This window comes from Ceratotherium simum, chromosome 31, assembly GCF_057802395.1.
Source record: "Ceratotherium simum simum isolate JZ-2026a chromosome 31, ASM5780239v1, whole genome shotgun sequence".
NCBI classification, from domain to species: domain Eukaryota; kingdom Metazoa; phylum Chordata; class Mammalia; order Perissodactyla; family Rhinocerotidae; genus Ceratotherium; species Ceratotherium simum.
In genome coordinates, this window is record NC_141930.1 from 30991959 (window position 1) to 31010632 (window position 18674).

Sequence of the window (18674 nt, forward strand, 5' to 3'; positions counted from 1 at the left end):
AATTTGAACAGAACAATGTCTCCAATTACCAGGGCCATGGGGGAAGCACTGTCCTCAAAGAGCAGCCAGATTTCAGTGAGAGATGAAAGGGAAAGGGACATTAAGAGGCAACTGTGAAGAAATAGGGCATTTTGCTAATGACAGACTGAGTTCCAGAGAGCACAATGGATGGGAGGAAGAGGGGCGTCCAATGAAGCCAGATCACGAGATGAGCATCCCTGTGGTGACCAGGATCAGAGGCCGAGTGGGAATATCAGGTCTATCTGGAGGAGTCCTGCAAGTCTCGGCTGGCCTTCCAGCTCACAGCTGCTACTTACAGAAGAGTCACTGAAAAATAATGAGCAATCGATCAAGAATTTCAAGAAGTCCATGGAGCGGCCTGTGCCATATAGGGAAGAGAGCATGGGGTTTCAAGTCTGAGGTCCTCTTCCATTCTGACCTCTGCCCCCTGTGAGGCCTGGACCAAATTACTTCACCTTTCTAAGCCTCCCCCTCCTCATTTGTATAATATTAGCTACCTCAAGATTTGTTAAAAGTAGTAAATGAGGGAATGTATATGAAAGGTCTCTGAAAACTATTAAGTGCTACTCCAATGCCATAATTAGTATTATTTTAACTTAGTACTTATTGGTGATATTTAATGTAAAAGATAGAATGAGTAATATGGAAAGTCCTTAAATTGTGTTTTAAGATCATAAACAAATTGATCCTATACCTTGTGCCTACATTTAACAGATAGTCAAGTAGGCAGGTCTCACTTATCCACTCAGACATCTGGCACCTCGACCATTCACAAACGTAGAAGGAACCCAACATGCCTCCGCGTGCATGCGAGTCGTAACAAAATAGCTGCGAAAGCTGAAAATGGCAAGACGAGAGAAGGGTGTAAACTTGTTAGCTGGCCGAGCAGAGCAAAAGCACACTTGTGTACTTTCTCTAAGGAAGAATGAGGAAACCCCCCAGTGGTCTGAGCGGGCAGAGCGCTGGGTCCAGCTTGACTCTCCACACTCAGGCTTCGTGGCCTGAGCAATGGACCCCCTCCCTGGGCCTGGGTTTTCTCATGTGCAAACTGCAGGAGCAAGATGATCACTAAGCTTTTCTTCTTAAGCTAAGATGCCGTTATTACATGGGTGAACCATGCAAATATTGCTAAGTGAAAAAGCCAGATATAAAAGGCCACAAATTGTATGAATCCATTTATATGAAATGTCTAAAACAGGCAAATCTGTAGAAACAGAGAGTGGTTGCTAGGGGCTGCAGGAGAAAGAGGCCTGGAGGGTGACAGCTAAGGGGTGTTGGGCTTCTTCTTGGGAGGATGAAAATGTTCTAAGATGGTTTATGGTGACAGTTACTCTCAATTACCAAAAGCCATTGAACTGTATGCTTTACATAGGTGAATTGTATGGTATGTAATTGTATCTCAATAAAACAGTTTTAAAATGCTGTTATTTTAATTCACTAGATAGGTAGCATGGTGGACTAGAACAAGGGCCAGAAGAACAGGAACACTAGATGTCAATTCTGTTCTGTCCCCATACTGGTGACCTTATCAAAGTCACTGGCCTGCAGCAGGCTTCGGCTGGCCAAGTCATTCCCCCTTTCTGTTTCATAAAGTTAATTTTAATTGGGCATTGTAAATTTTGTTGGGTATGACAAAGGTATTCCATGACCTAAAGCTGAGACACATCAGAATATGAAAGAAAAAATACCCAAGGAAGAACAGTAAAGAGAGATAAAAGAGGGCAGGAGGGCTGGCCTGGTGGTGTCATCGTTAAGTTCGCGTGCTCTGCTTTGGTGGCCTAGGGTTCACGGGTTCAGATCCTGGGCGTGGACCTATGCACCACTCATCAAGCCACGCTGTGATGGTGTCCCACGTACAAAATGGAGGGAAACGGGGACAGATGTTAGCTCAGAGCCAACCTTCCTCATCACAAAAAAAAAACAAAAGAGAGAGAGAGAGAGCAGGAACAGCAGCTATGGGTGCTGGTGCAGTGGGAGCAGTAACAGATGTGAGAGCCACAGGCACTGTGGTGACGAGGAGGAGAGAACAAGAGCATCACCCAGCACTGGGTGTAGTCAGCAGGGAGATGAGCAGCCTGGCTCCTGAGGGAAATGTCACATCAAAGCCCGGAACTATGTATCATTCCTAGTATTCAGCAGAAATTTCAAAGAGTGTATTTGAAAAAAAAATACACCATGAACATACTTTCCCTGAACATCATGTTACAGGGGGAAATTCAGAGGAATATGCAGTCACATTATGTGGCATTTCCATGATTTCCTTTATAGACATAGGTTGGCACAAAGATTAGGAATGCAAGCTCTTTACTTTGTTAAAAGCACCTGAAGTGCTCTTTGGCCCAGACAATTATTCCATTTAGAGTCTTTCCTACATTGAACAGTGGAGAAGTGGGTTCCCAAAGTGCATCCAGAGAAGCATAAAGCTTAACTAATTACATTTCAGGTTTTACTTAATAAAGAAGACAATGAATGAGTGCATTAATGCCACATAAGCCCTTACTGTGTTCAATATCATATGTATTTCATATCTATCTCTGGTTTTGAAATCTAAATAAATCCAGAGCCCAGAGGGTATCGTGTATTATGCATGCTTCAATATAACCCTAAGAATGTGAACTGAAATTTGATGTGAATTTAATATGCACACTTCTATGAAAGTGCCTGAAGTAATGATGAAAGCAATAGAGCATTAAGAATAAGTCAGGATCAACAAGAAGACAAATGACAAGTTGGTGAGGATGTGGTGAAAAGGGAACCCTTATACATTGTTGGTGGGAATGTAAATTGGTCCAACTACTACGTAAAACAAGATGGAGGTTCCTTAAAAATAGATCTATTATATGATCCAGAAATCCCACTTCTGGGTATATGTCCAAAGGAAATGAAAACAGGATTTCAACAAGATATATGCACACCTATGTTTATTCCAGCATTGTTCACAACAGCCAAGATATGAAAACAACGTAAGTGCCCATCAATGAATGAATGGATAAAAACATATGTGGTACATATACACAATGGAATATTATTCAGCCATGAGAAAGGAAGATATCCTCCCATTTGCGACAACATGGACGCACCTTGAGAACATTTTGCTAAGTAAGGTAAGTCATACAGAGAAAGACAAGTACTGTACGATATCACTTATATGTGGAATCTAAAAAAGTTAAACCTGTAAAAACAGAGTAAAATGGTGGTTACCAGGGGATGGGGGGAGTGGATAAGAGAGATGGTGTTAAGGGTACAGACTAGTAAATAAGCCATAGAGATCTAATGCACAGTATAAAGAATATAGACAATAATGTTGTATTATGATGATGTAATGTGATAAACACTGCTACATCGGCACTCATATTACAATATATAAACATATTACAATATATAAATGTATCAAAGTAACATGCTGTACACCTTAAACTTACACAATGTTACACATCAAATTTATTCAATAATAATAATAAAAAGAATTAATCCAGTTTTTTTCTTTAAAGTGACACAAGGAATATATCCTCCCAAGGGAAAAAAGGGTACAGCCCTTTCCATGTTCCTCTAATGGCCACTCATATTTCTAATTATCCTCCAAATACCCTTCAATATTAGGACAAGGGTCTGGGAACATCTGATATCTTCAAATGCATTTCCGGAGGTGATGCAGTTTCCTCAACCTAGAACACTTCTCCCAATTAACCATGCAGAGGGGAAAGGCATCATCATTATCATCAATTATCATCATCATCATCATCATCATCATCACCATCACCATCATCATCATCATCGCTCCCTAGTCCAGCCAGGGAAGTTATATCTAGCTATAACACCAGGAACTAGCAGCTCCTGGTGGTGCAAGGGGAGGAGGAGAGATCTACTGCGTAGGCATCAAAGAGTCATTCCAGTCCTGCCGAGGGACAGGGCTTCAAAGAGTCTGCCTGGAGTGGACAATGTCAACATCTTTCGGAAAGCAGAAGGCTCCTGTAATAAGAGTAGCACCTGTTACCTTTGCAGCATGTGCCCAGACACACCTATCAGCCACTCTGTAAATGGTGAAGTGACCTACCAAGTGTTCAGAAGGACTTTTATCAAATAATGTCTTTAGCACAACTAAAAGTGGACGGCGAGCCATGCAGACACCGTGTCCCTCTTATGGGATGCAGCGGGAAATGCAAGCACTATCCATGAGGTTGTCTGCTCCATTCGAGCCTTTGGGTCTAACATCTAGTTTGCAGGAATTTAGGGAATAGAGGAAGAAGTTAGCATCATGAAGAAGAAGCAAATAAATTCAGGATGTGGGACGATCCACGGGGCAACAGATCCAGTTTCTTCCACAAGTTACTGTGTGAAAAAGAAGGTGGAGGGTAGAGGAAGCAGTCAGAGTAAAGAGACTGAGGAGAAAGAAGGCAATATGGTTAGTGTCATGGACTAAATATGAAAGGAATTCATATGTTGAAGTCCTAACACCCAATATTTCAGAATGTGACTGTATTTGGAGACAGGGTCTTTTAAGATGTGATCAAGTTAAACGAGGTCATCTAATCTGACTGGTGTCTTTATAAGAAGAGGAGATTAGGACACAGAGAGACACTAGGGATGTGCACACACAGAGGGAAGACCAGGTGAGGACACAGTGAGAAGATGGCATCTGCAAGCCAAGGAGAGAGGCCTCAGGAGAAACCAAACCTGCTGACACCTTGATCTTGAACTGGCCTCCAGACTGTGAGAAAATAAATGTCTGTTGTTTAAGCCACCCAGTCTGTGGTACTTTGTTATAGTAGCCGTAGGAAACTAACATAGCTGGTATTAAATGATGCTAAAATAGTGTCAATTTTGTTGGGTATGACAAACACATTGCTGTTATTATATGGATATTATATTTTTAAGTGTGTTTGTTATACGGTTATTATGTTTCTTAAAAGTAACATACATTTTTATTTTAACTGTCTTTAATGAATCACGTTTGTAATGAAGCTTCCTATCCCTGCCCCTATTATTGGATGGAACTGCGGAAACTCTTATGGACAGGGCATCTTTGTTTGATCACAAGTGAGAGTAGGAAATCACCCAGTGCTAAAGAAGCCCCCTTCCCTCTGGTCCGGCCTGCTGGGGCTCTCCTAGCCCATTCTGTTTATGCTGGGCATAAATCTTACAGACATCAGGTCTGGATGAATATTTGGTGGTTGAAGAACTTCTTTTCCACCAATTACAGCAGATGGATTATGAAATGTGTTAACATACATGCAAATTAAGGATAATAAAAATGCACAAAAAGGTGTGTTCATAAGTAACTAACTAGCCTTCTCTACTCCTTATTGGTCTGTCTGGGCAAATTTTCCTGCCATGTCTCTTTTTCCACAAATTCTACTTTTCCGTATAGAAAATTCCTCATGATCCCTTAGTGAACAGTAGCATTGGCTCCTCAAACTTTGCCTTACGTCCATTATTAGTTAGCATTTTTCATCCTGTGATGATGATCCTATTGTAAATGATGTGGAATGGCAGGCTCCCATCCTATTTACAGCTTTTAGGCTATAACTAACTTGATCCCTGAAAGCCGCTAGCGTCTGAGCTCTCTTACACACAGAACCTTTGTGCATATTATTTCCCTTCAGAGCTTCTTCATTAGCACTTCTGGGGCTTGTTAATTGTCATTAAGTTTTCCTTTTAATATGAAAATGCTGAATGTTGAAATGGTGGATACCAAAACGAACCTTAAGTTGGATTCTTTGACTTTATTCCTTATAGGAGATTGTCTTTAATTGAATTTTTGGTCTATCTGAATTTTTTTTCTTAAGAGTGCACGATTTCGCTAAGAGATAACATTGTTATTGGTTGAACTTCATATTTACTTTCATATAGATTGTTTCCTACAAGAACCTAGCAATACTCCACACTTACATTTAGGTTATAGATGAGAGGTAGGCAAAACTTTTCTGTAAAAGACCAGAGTGAATATTGTAGCCTTTGTGGGCCACATGGTCTCTACTGTAACTGCTCAACTCTGCCTCTATTAGCGCAAAAGCGGTCGCAGCCATCGTGTAAACAAATGACTGTGGCTGTGTTCCAATAAAACTGTATGGACACTGAAATTCAAATTTTGTAAAATTTTCATGTGTCACAAAATATTCTTCTTCTTTTTATTTTCTCCCCCAACAATTTAAAAGTGTAAAAATTGAGCTTCCATGTTGGTGAACACATCAAGGTACTGGGAGAGAGGGCACAGAAGCTCCATGGCCCTCCCCCCATCTCTGGCCCTATGCATCTCTTCCATTTGGCTGTTCTTGAGTTACTGACCTCCCTGGGGCAAGAAGGAATCCTGCCAGCAGTGTGCCTTTGGATTCAAAGTGCAACTCTTCCCTGGGTCCCCCCCTGCTGACCTACCCCATCAAGATTTTGGCCTTGCCAAGTTTCCACAATTTTGTGCGCCAATTCCTCAAAATAAATGTCTCTACATATAAAATAAATAAATAAAATTTGGGGGGCCAGCCTGATGGCATGGTGGTTAAGTTCGCACGCTCCGCTTCGGTGGCCCAGGGTTCCTGGGTTTGGATCCCAGGTGTGGACCTGCACACTGCTCATCAAGCCATGCCATGGCGGTGTCCCACATACAAAATAGAGAAAGATTGGCAGAGATGTTAGCTCAGCAACAATCTTCCTCAAGCAAAAAGAGGAGGCTTGGCAACAGATGTTAGCTCAGGGCCAATCTTCCTCACCAAAATAATAATAATAAAAAATAAATAAATAAAATTTTGAAAATGTAAAAACCATTCTTAGTGCACAGGCCATACAAAAACAGGCAATGGTCTGGATTTGCCCATGTGCCTTACTTTGCTGACTTCTGTAATAAATATATAAAAACTCTCAGTAGATTGTTTACAGTTTGAGAAAAGGAAGTGCAGATTCTAGAGTAGTAACATAATATTCCATTGATTTTGCTAAAGAACTTCCCATCATAACCTCATGAAAATTCAGCATACCACAGCACAGCAAGCTGCATGTCATAGAGAGTCTAACAAATTCACACTCTGCCTCTAGCCCAGGCCAATCCCTTCATTTCAAAACACATCAGTCTAACTGCCTACTCTCCACCACAAGTGGAGCTCTCACGGACATCTCAGAATTTAGGATCTAAAATGGACTCTTGAGTCTCCTCTCCTGCCCCTTCTATTTCTCCTCCAAGTCCATACATGGTGTCCCCATCCATCCACATCCTAGGAGTCACCTCGATTCCCCTCTCTGCATCTCACTCTTTAGCAACCTTGCCCATCTCCAGCATGGACGTCAGGTCTGCTCACTTCTCTCCAGCTCCACTGGCCCCCTCCTCAGGTTGGCACCATCTCTTGCCTGGGCTGCTACAATAGCCCCCTAACCTGCCCCTTCTCCACTATCCCCTACAGATTTTCCACTACAGACACAGAGTTGAGTAGTTGCAATAGGGACCATATGGCTCACAAAGCCTAAAATATTTACTGTTTTAAAACAGAATCCAGATTTTGTTTGTCCCTCCTGTGGCCTTCAATGGCAGTCCACGACACTAGAATAACATCTAAACTCTTTATCAGAGCCTGCTTTCTCCACAAACAGTTTCCAACTAATGCACAATTTCCCCCTTTGTCTACATGAACAAATGTAGTAGTAATCAAACCTTACATTTAATTTGTGAAACGATTCTGTGGAGCAGATTTCAAGATCCCATTTTATCAGCAGGGAAACTCAGCCTCAGAGAGGTTGTGTGATGTCCCAGCATCTTGAAGTCAGCCCCCAAACTGACATGAATCTAGATCATTCGGCTCCAGGCTGGGGCCATCCCACCACCCCACGGTGCCCTGCTCTCCACACCACAGCTGTGCACGGACCACAATTAGATAGATTTGGGCTATTTTTGGACACCCATCAGCGAATGCCTCTGGAGTCCTTTCTCCAGCAGGTCTGCTGCTGACTAGAATGTGCTAATAGAAACTCCAGCGCATTCTCTTGGCTCCACACAGACTTAGTGTTCCAAGACAGCTCTCTGGGGGCTGAGCTGACAGAATGTTTTGTCTGCTGTTTCTGGGGTGCTGTTTCTCTCATATAGAGAGGATCTCTGTTCCTCACGGTTTTGGTTTTCCACAATTTGTGCCAAAATATCTACTGAATTTTGGGTTCCCATCCCCCCTTGTCATGAAATGTTAAATAGCTAGATATGTTGAACAAACAGATCTAAAATTGAGGAACTTTCAAAGAATTTAAATGTTCATTGGTTATGCATTTTAGACTATCTGCAGGGAACTGTAACTATTTGATAATCTTTTTCTGAGACAACATAAGGCAGTTAGATATAGAGATCCAGGAATAAGACGCCCACCCTAAGGAATAGGTAAAAAGGCTCACAGAGGACCAGTTTCAATTAACATAATTTATATGTAGTCTCATGATTCTCAGACTACATTTGACATATTTTAACAAACATATGCTCTACCTAAATTAGTATTTATAGTTTAATACCTTCATGATTTTGAAAACATCATTAGAAGATAAGGATAAGAAATAAAGCCTTTTGTTTAGTTTGTCATTTGTTTAACATGTCTAAGGTGAGTTTTTTACTCTATTAGATTCTGCATAATTTTACTGTTTTCATACCTCTTTGTACTCTTTCATTAACCCGCTTTTAACCAAAATTTATTTGACATGGTCTGCTTATGATGTTCTGTGGTTTTTAAGTATTTTTATTGATTTTTTTATTATTTTTTTTGTGAGGAAGATTATCCCTGAGCTAACATCTGTTGCCATTCCTCCTCTTTCTGCTGAGGAAGATTGGCCCTAGGCTAACATCCGTGCCCATCTTCCTCTACTTTGTATGTGGGACGCCTGCCACAGCATGGCTTGATAAGTGGTGCATAGGTCCCCACCCAGGATCTGAACCTGTGAACCCTGGGCCACTGAAGTGGAGCATGTGAAACTAACCACTACGTCACCAGGCCAGCTCCTGATGTTCTGTGTTTTTATTAATAAGTACTTCATTTTGCCAAAAGAACAGCCCAGTCTACAAGTCATTTAAAGGGCCAGAAGTGACTTATTTCCTTTAGGAAAAACTTCAATTTAGTGAGAATTTGATAAATTCCAGGTTTTCACAGAACTAGATCCCATAATCCTTGTGCCTTAATTTGAATCTGCCCACAAATCGTAAGGAGTGCCGTCTCGGAATATGGAGATTCGACCAGCGGAGCTAAGGAGCTGACGATGGAGACACTCAAGGACACCGGCTGAAGCGCCGTCCTTCCGGCCGAAGTCAGGAGAGGCCTGCGTATTTCAGAAGCACCAAACTGCCTCCAAGACTCCTATTTTCATCTTACATTTGGAGTAGAAGCTAATTGTTTCCGTATATTAGTGTGGTCTTTTTTTAAAGAAACAAATGCAGAAGTCAAAAGAGCAGCTTGGTAACAGGAAATTTAATATGAAAATTAATTACATTGAAATCATTCATGGAGATAATGTCAAAATTACTCACAGCCCTCACACAGACTCTCCTCTGCAAAGGTCAACCAGCTGTCTTTTCCAGAAAATGCTGTTAGCCTTTTCTTAATATTGTTTTCTTGTTGCCAACATCTTGTAATAAACCCTACTGGATATGACACCAAGCAGTCAGATATGGATTTTACTGAGAGCAGGCTACTTTGGGTGTAACTCTTTCTGCCACTAAATTTTACTTATTTATTTTTAGGTCTATAAAAGACAAACATTTTGGCAAAATATGAATTCATAAACTTATTTGGTAATATTTTCATGGATATTAAGTTATAGGTATAGGCCTTTTATATTAAAAAGCTTTTTTCAGAACCATGTTCAGGGGCCTAAAATAACGATGAATAAATATTAGAGGAATAACGATAACAGGGACCACTTACTGAATACTCTCTTGAACCCTCTGCTATACATTTCTTACTGTAAAGTAAGTGTAATTATCCCTGTTACACATATCAGTATTAGAGGCTCACAAAACTAGCAAGCAAAGTCAAAATTCAAACCCAGTTCTCTTTCCTTTCAATGCTCATGCATTTTACATCACACAACTTTAATTTGAAGCATAAAGAGTTGCAGGGATTATAACAAGCTTCTTTTCCTTCTAATGTTTTTAACCTCACAAAACCCATATTACATTTTATACTTGTAAACAGCAAAATTTTTAACGTTCAGTTTCTGAGCTTCATTGGAAACAAATGATCTAATAGAAAGATAAAAATGTGATCCAAAGATAGAAGAAAAAGAAACTTACTTCAAGAAAAATGATAATAGGTCAGAGCAGACCACTGTTCTCATGCAACAACTAAAAAGTTGGATAACTAAAATCACATTTCTAAAGACATCAGAGAGCTGTGGAAGTAAAAAGATTAAGTTAACTAAAATTTATCAGAGGGAGAGCTCTTCAAAAGTGAGCAATCTGTTACCTGGTGTTTGTTTCCCTGAGGGCATTTGCTGACTCTGGGCATGGGCTGAGGATACAAAGGGACTCTATAGTCTCAAGTGGGAGAACAAGTCCCCCTTCAGTAATAAGGCCTTCCTCAAACACATGGCTGGCCTCCTCAAGACATTTACCAGATGTGGAAGCCATCTGGGGAGGGCGGAGGCAGAAAGCAAAGCTCACAACCTGTGAAGGTGAGACCGAGTCTCTCATCTTTCAAAACTGAGGAGATAGAAATCCACTAGGTTCTAAATCCAAAGCCCAGGAGAAAATATTTGAGGAATGGGATATAACCAGAGGTTATCTAAGTCTTATTAAAATTGCAACCGGCCCCAACCCACTTCAATACCTGTCAGGACTAAAGGCATCAGCCCCTCATCCTCACAGAGAAAATCCCTCCAGGGAGAGTGCTTGCAGGTGGAAGGTACTATCTGAACCTACACAGTCTCTTTATACACAATGTCTACATATAATAAAAATTACTAGATATGAGAAGAGATAGAAAAATGTGGTAGAAAAAACAAACAATAGATACAGGCTCACAAACAATCTCAATATTGGATTTAGTAGACGTGAATTAGATGGACAAAATTGATGAAAAGATGGGAAATTTCATCAGAGAATTTAAATGTATTAAAAAGAATCAAATGGACATACTACATTTAGAAAAAAACAATTTCTGAAATTAAAAACTCACTAGATGGTTTGACAGAAGACTGGGCACAGCAGAAGACAGGTTAAGTAACCTAAAACACAGGTCAAAAGAAAATATTCAAATTGAAGAAGAGAGAAACAAAAAAAAAAATGGACAAAACAGAGCACAGAATAAAAGACATGAGGAGATAAAAGGAAAAATTCTAACATATGTTAGATTTGAGTCCTAGAAGCAGGATAGAAAGAGGGAAAACAGGTAAATATCTGAAGAGATACTGAGCGAAAATTTTGAGGCTGATGAAAGATATCAATCCACAGATATAAGAAGCTCAGTGAATTGAAAGCAGGACAAATATAAAACCACCTCTAGGCACATTATATTCAAACTGTAGTAAGCCAAAAACAAAGAGAAAAATTTTAAATCAGCCAGAGGAAAAAGACATGTTACTTTCAGAGAAGCATGACTTTTCAACAGAAACTACAGAAGTCAAAAGATAATGGAAGGAGAGTGCAAAGGGAAGCATAGATTGGGATTTACGAGACACACAGACACACACACATTTTTAACAGTAGCTTATATCCAGAATATATAAAGAACTCTTACAAATCAATAAGAAGAAGACACACAACACAATGGAAAAATGGGCCAAAGACCTACGAGGCAATTTACAATAGAAGATATACAAATGGACAAAAAAGGGTGCTCAACATCATCAGTAATCAAGGAAACACAGATTAAAACCACAACCACACACCACTACAGAGCCACCAGAAGGCCTAAAATTAAATGAGTGGACAATACCGAGTGCTAGTGAGGATGTGAAGCTGTATATATATTGCTGGTAGAGGTGTAAACTGATTTGGAGTGCTTGAAAAACTGACAGTATCTAATAAAGCTAAACATACACTGGATCTATTAGCCAGCAATTTCACTCCTGGGGATCCAATGGAAATAAGGGCTTATATTTATCAAAAGACATGAATAAGAATGTTCATATTAGCATTATTTATAATAGCCTTACACCCGAAACAACTCAAGTGTCCTTCAATAGCGGAATGGACAAATGAACTGCGACGTAGTCACACAAAGGAACACTGCACAGCACTGACAGGGCACAACACAGGCGACAACAACGGGTGAATCTCAAAAACACAATGCTGAGCTAAAGAACCAGATGCAAAGAATACGTCCTGTATAATTCCATACCAGGTTCAAACAGGCCCAACTAATACGTGGTTTGAGAACATACAAGTGAGAGTACTGACTGGAAGGAAGCAAGAGGGGGGTCTTATGGATCTGGGCTGAAAATATCCTATATCTTGATCTAGAGCAACGGTGAGTGATCTTGCCCCCCCCAAAACATTTGGTAAAGTCTGGAGACATTTTTGGTTGTCACATCTAGGCACATCTCATGGGCAGAGGACAGGGATGCTGCTAACATCCTGCAATGCAAAGGGCAGTCCCCACGACAGGAGGTGTTCAATCCCAATGTCAAGAGTGCTGAGGTTGAGAAGTCTTGATCCAGAAGATGGTTACATGGGGGTTCACTTATGAAAAGTTTATTAAGCTGCACACTTAAGATGTGTATACTTTACCATAAGTTTTAACTCAAACAAAGTTAAAAGCAATCACAAATGTCACAAAAATACCTACAGCTCCTCGCTGAAATTTAGCAACACTTATGTAGAAACTTTGTTTCAGTTTTATAGTCTAATTTATTAAAGAGTCCTAACGACCTGAATTTGCCAGGAATTTCATTAAGTCAGAAAGAATGGAACTCTTTATGTACAGTCCCCATAAAATGCAAAGAAGTATCTATATCTTTCTATATAGGTTCCAAGGATAATAACTTCTTGACACTAATTACCAACAAGAAATCTACTAGTCCCTTAAATCTTCTTATCACCCCACCCTGAAACACAAAAGTAATTTACAAGGGTGGGGTAAGGCATAGGCTGCATCTTCTTTCCACCATCTTGCGCAACCAAAGAGCTATGCAAGCATGTGTTGATTGAGCGATGCAGCCCCAGAAGGATTAGTAGCGCTGGAGGTTGCAAACCTTAGAACAGCACCACAAAGTGTTCTAGCCTTGAGCAAACACTGTTCAATTCGCATCAGAGGTGACAGGAGCACAAAAGGAGAGAAACCCAAGAACAAAGTGTTCTCCTCCATTTCACTGCTGGGCTGAGGTACACACTGCACAAACCAGGACCTGAGGAAGTCAAACTCCTGGGTAACTCTGCACAAGATGTTGTCATCTAAAATCCAAATGCTAATACATTCTTCAAAAGAATTTTACAATTTGGAGTAAAATTAAACAATAACTAGAAATCAAGCACTCCCAAAATGATTCAATAATCATTGAAATAACTCAAGTAAAATATCACTGCTGGGCAACAGGGCATTCATTACTCATATTTCGTAAATGATTCACCATGCAAATAGCTGGATTCTAATCAGCTGGCTTAGAATCAAGGTAACTTATTCGATGAATTCTTAATCATGTAATATTACCTTGAGCACACAGTGGCATCAAACTTTATTGTGAATGGCTGCTACAAAAGCCCATTCAACTGTGCTATGAACTGACTCACCCCATGCAGCCTTGTCTAAACTCTTGAGCTGCTCAAGGTAACATTCAGGGACCATCTAAGACAGTGCCGGGTAGTCAGTGACTCACACTTATTGTACTAAATGCTAAGCTCTGACTCAGAGTGAACCTGTTAGCTCCTGACTGACACTATGTGTATTTGAATTGAAGCTCACACTGTGAGTCATCTGGTGGTGCAGTGAAAACCAATCCACGATATTCTCAACTGGACAGTGATTCACATTATAATCATATGGGGACCTGACTTAACACAAGTGATTTCACAACTCAGTTCTGCTTGGGAGCATGCTAGAAGTCACTCCCTGCTTACTACCCTGTATTTCTATCTAAGAACACGTGGTGGGTATATACAGAGATGCAACGTCAAGGGTAGGAAATCCAGTTCACGCACCGGAGAGAAGAACCATGGTTTCCTTTCTCAAGGATGCAGGCATAGTTCCTAGAAGTGTCTTCCCTGGAAGACACACCATTCTATAAATAACTTTGCAAGACCAGATGCTCACTTGAAAGGCTCTAACATGTAATTCATAAACCACTCATGTGAGGGCTGGACCTTTAAGCCACCAGCTGCATCTGTCTGTGGAAGGTGAATGTCATTAGCCTGCCACTTGCAGAAATGCAAGACCAGTAGGATTTTAGAAATTGATAGTCAAGTGCCTGGAATGAAATCACTAATCAGGCTATTGCATTAAAATACGAGAACTTTTTTCTCTTTCACTCTTTCTTGTCCCCCAAAGTTGGAATAATAAAATCTCCTTCTGTGTAATTTTGAAGGCCTTTCCTAAAAAGCTATCTTACTGGAAAGACCTTCAAAGCCAGCAGGAAGGAGATTTTAAGAATTTAAGAAAAGCTCAAAACGATTCCTAATTTAAAACCGCTACAAGGAATTAATAGAATATGCAACTAATTGTATAAACCAGTGGGACCTTAAATTCTAATGTGGGCTCTGCCTCTAGCTTCATCTGTAACCTTACCTTATCTTAGGCAAGTCATGCAGTCATATCTTCTGCTGTGAGGGACCTTGATGAAGCCGTGGGACAACAGTCACCACATTACCTCCTGGTCTCTCTTATGTTGGAGATAACACATGCGTGTATATTTTTCCTCACGTAAAACCTTCTGGTTTCCTACTTGTTAAAGGTTCATAAATCTGTAGTAAATAGGAAACCATCAGTGTGGTGTATAAGAGCCCTGGAGAGTGAGTCAGAAGACCCAATTCTAATCCTATGTCAGCCCCTATTAGCTAGAGATCTCTGGCGGCAACTCTTAAGCTCTCTGAATGCTTCCTCATCTGTAAAGTGAAGGAGGTGGCATAAGTAATCTTACTTTTATCGCTCTATATTCTTGATATCAAGGGTATTTTGCCTAAAATGATCTTAGAGAAGTTAGCATTTCTAGCTCCTAAGGTAAGTTTCCAGATTCTCTTTAAAAAAAAAAAATGACAGCGCAATATTTTAACGCAGACATGGGTTTTCCGTATATACCATGACCTAATGTGTATTTTTAAGCATATGTTTTACAAAGCGAAATATTTTGAAGCTTAGAGATAATTTTCTTAATACTGTTTGAAGCTCGTATGTAAATATTTCATAACTATTTGAAATAAAAGGAGTCCAGATGATGAAGAAACGCATTGTACTTAAATTTAAATATTGACATAGAAAACATTTACTGTTTCTAATTTTGATGATGGACATCTATTTCACTATGTATACTCTTTATAGCATACAAAAATATGCATTTTGTTCCTCACCTGTTTATATTTTGAAGTCTACTTAGCCCATTTGGCATCAATATAATAATAATAGTAATAATAGCTTTTGTTTCATATGTGCCAGAGCTCTACTGTATTAAACTGAATGCTGGCAGCTACCCTACCAGGCAGGTACTTTTATTATCCCATTTTACAGATGATAAAACTAAAGCACCGAGAGGTCATGTACCTTGCCTAAGGTCACACACCTAGGCTGGGATTTGAATACAAACAGTTACAGAGCCCAGGACTCCTACCCATTAGGCAATACTGCCTCTCATATGCGTTACTAATACGTAATACAAAAGATGCCACTTAATGAACAGAAGATAAACAGGATGAAGCGCAGTAGAAAATTAGGTTATGAGCAAAAAATAAGAATTTACAGATAGAGTCATTTCATTAGAAATGTCCTTGCCAAGTTTGCGGAGGAAGTCAGACCCTTTCGTCAACTCGGACCCTTGTTTAGTCAATTTCACAATCTGGAACCATTAGAAGTGAAAAGAAGCCAAGGGATCCTGCGACCTGTGCCCCGGAAGAAGGGGACTGACTCAAGGAGGATGACTGGAGATTGATGCAAGGAGCCCCCTGCTCCCCACACTCCGGGGGCCACGCGGAGCCCTGGTGGGCAGGTGACTGCTTCTGCTCGCCGGTGGGCGAGAGGAATCCCGCCCGCACCGAAGGCACCGGCTGCGGTTGGGACAACCAGCGAACTCCAGCCAGACGGCCTGGCGGGAGCCGGGGCTCCACAAAGACCGATCGGCCTCTGCCGGATTCTGAGAAAGGAGCGAAGGGAGGAGAGACTTCCTCTCTAGCGCTCTCCTCCTCCCGGACAGAAACTCCGCATCCACGTTCACTCCTCTGCGCCTCCGCCGCGGGGCTCCCCCGGGCGCCCAGCCCGCGCCCCCTCGCCCGGCTGCGATCACTCGTTACCGCCGCTGGGGTCGCTCGCCTGGGTTTTCCTCGGACATCTGCGAGTCCTGGAGGCTCGCGACCCTCTCCTGTCAGGGGGCTCCGCCTCTGCCAAGGCCCTTTCCCCGCCCACGCCCCCACAGGCGGGGTGGGCAGGTCACAGAGCACAAAGACTCCCCAATACCCACCCCCTCCCGCCCACTCCGCCCAGACGCAGGAGGGCCGCCCCGCACACTGAACAGCCCGAAAACGCCCACTCCTCCGCGCGCCGGCTGGTCCAAGGCGCCTCCCCCGCTCATTCACCCACGTTTGCAGGGAGGAGAGTCGCCGAGCACACCGACCCCTAAAAGCCCACCCCCCTCCCAGCGCGCCGCCTCTCCTTAGATCCCGCGCCCACCCACTCCTCTCTCCAGTCTCCGCAGCCCGGGTGCCCAGGCGCGTTCCAACTTCCCGAAGCGGCTCCAAGAGTGCGGAAGAGTCAATCGCTCGGGTTTGTCCAAGAAAAATCTCCACGGCGCCCGCACCTTAATCGCCTTGACGCTGGCAAACGGTGGGGGACAGTGCCCACCATTCGGTTTTCAAGAGCGTAAATGTCGACACTGAGTCAGCCCCTCTAGGGTCCACGTGCGGGTATCCACTTCCCAGCCCCGCTCCTCCGGTCCCCCGCCTGAACTGGGCTTCTCCTAAAGGGAGGTTCTGCGATTCAGGGAGTGTCTCCTCTTCCTTCCCACCTGCGCTCAAGCTGTCCGCCTCCGGCGCCCGGCCCCTTCCTCGTCCTTCTCCCAAACCAGGGGAAACCCGCCTGGAGTTTCCCAAATATACTTGGGGTGTCAACATACATTTTAGGGTTTAAGGGCTAGGCTCCTGCGTCTCCCACCCACTCACTGACCCCAGGCCACGAAGGTTGAATCGTGCGGACACCCTGGCGGACCCGGTAGAAATTGATCCTGGTGGCTCAAAGCCCCCTTTCAGACACGGACACACCCGAAGCCCACACACCCCCAAAATATGCACTGACTCACCGACTGGGCTGGACTGGCAGAGGAGGCGACCGACTCGCACCCGCTCCCGCCACCGTGGCGACGAAGAGAGTGCCAGGTACTGCCCAGCGTGCGCTCCCTGCTCGGTCCCGGCCACTTCCCGGCCCGAGGCCTCGGGGCGAGTCCGAGAAGGAGAAGGGGGCGTTGAGGAAGCGGGGTACTCACGATTCCACCGTCCACAGGGCGAGCGAGAGGGGAAGCTCCAGCCAGCTCGTCTCCGTCGGCCGTGCGCATGCGTCCCGCGTGTGCCTTATCTTTATTATAATCCCAAGTGAAGTCCTTACTACGACCGCGATTGCTCTCTGCAGCTTTCCTCTCCTTCTGGCTCTCGGTCTTTTCCCTCGCCGCCTTCTCCCTCCCCCTCTCTCGCTCTGCTCTGCCTCCTCCCCGCCCCCTCACCCTCCTCGCCCGCCGGGCAATCCCAGGTCTCGCCCCCTCTGGCGGCGGCGCGCTCCACTGCGGCGGGGGCTGGGGGGGTCGCCCGAGGCCCCACGCAGGACCAAATCCGCGCTGGGACCGTAGCCCCCTTCTCCACCCCGGGATTAGGAAGTACCGAGAGTGTGAGGGCAAGGCCAGGAGAGCGCTGAGGGCATCTGCAAACCCCTATCTGCTCTCCTTTTGCTCCGGCGCGCGGGAGCCAAGCGAGACTCCTCTGTGCGGGAATGCGTGCTCCGACCTTGTGAATGAAAGGGGGCGAAGGGAGGTGCGAGTGTGTGTGTGTGTGCGCGCAAGGGGGTGCGCCGAGCGCAGGGGGGGTGCTTGGTCCCTGGAGAGCCACGCCGTGGACTGCCCCGCCTCTGCAGGGCCGCCCCTTACCTTCTCCCTTTCCCCAGGGTGCTTCTCCGAGCTCTGCCCCCGCCCCACCACGGGGCAGCCTCCTTCTCTGGTTGTCCCGCACTGAAAGGGGGCTCCTCGCCCTCGCCTGGCCAGCCGGAGCCGGAGGCCCCACCTGGCTGGGCGGAGGAAGGGGCTAACTCTCGACTCCGGATGCCATTGAGACCCTCGGCAGCCGTCCCCAGGGGACTCCGGAGTCCAGAGGAGGGCGAAGACCTGGAGGGTGGCGGAGGAACCCTGCCGCCCAGCTCTGCGTGCACAGAGCGCCGCGTGTCCCTACAGCCCCCGGTGTGTCCTCAGCAGCGAGACGCAGTCGGACCTCCGGGGCTGTGAGCCCGGGCTCGGAGGGCTAAACTGAAGCTGGAAGCCGACCTGACACAAAAATAACATCACGTCATTTCCTCCCGGCCTCCAGAGCC

At 43.8% G+C, this 18674-nt stretch overlaps 1 protein-coding gene across 4 annotated transcripts in view; it reads right to left on the minus strand.

Annotated features, from left to right (window-relative positions):
• RGS20 (regulator of G protein signaling 20) overlaps positions 1-18674 on the minus strand; it is a 105003-nt gene that overhangs the window by 53758 nt on the left and 32571 nt on the right. The window contains exon 1 of one of the 4 annotated variants that reach the window (XM_087420567.1): positions 18238-18514. The exons of 2 other annotated variants lie outside the window; for them this stretch is intronic. Coding sequence is in view for 1 of the 2 variants with exons in the window: in XM_087420563.1 (XP_087276689.1) it covers positions 17587-17655 (69 nt within the window). In the remaining variant the exon portion in view is untranslated. Of the gene's footprint in view, positions 1-17586; positions 17715-18237; positions 18515-18674 lie in introns of those variants that run through there. One more of the 4 variants, XM_087420563.1, reaches the window with a different exon arrangement.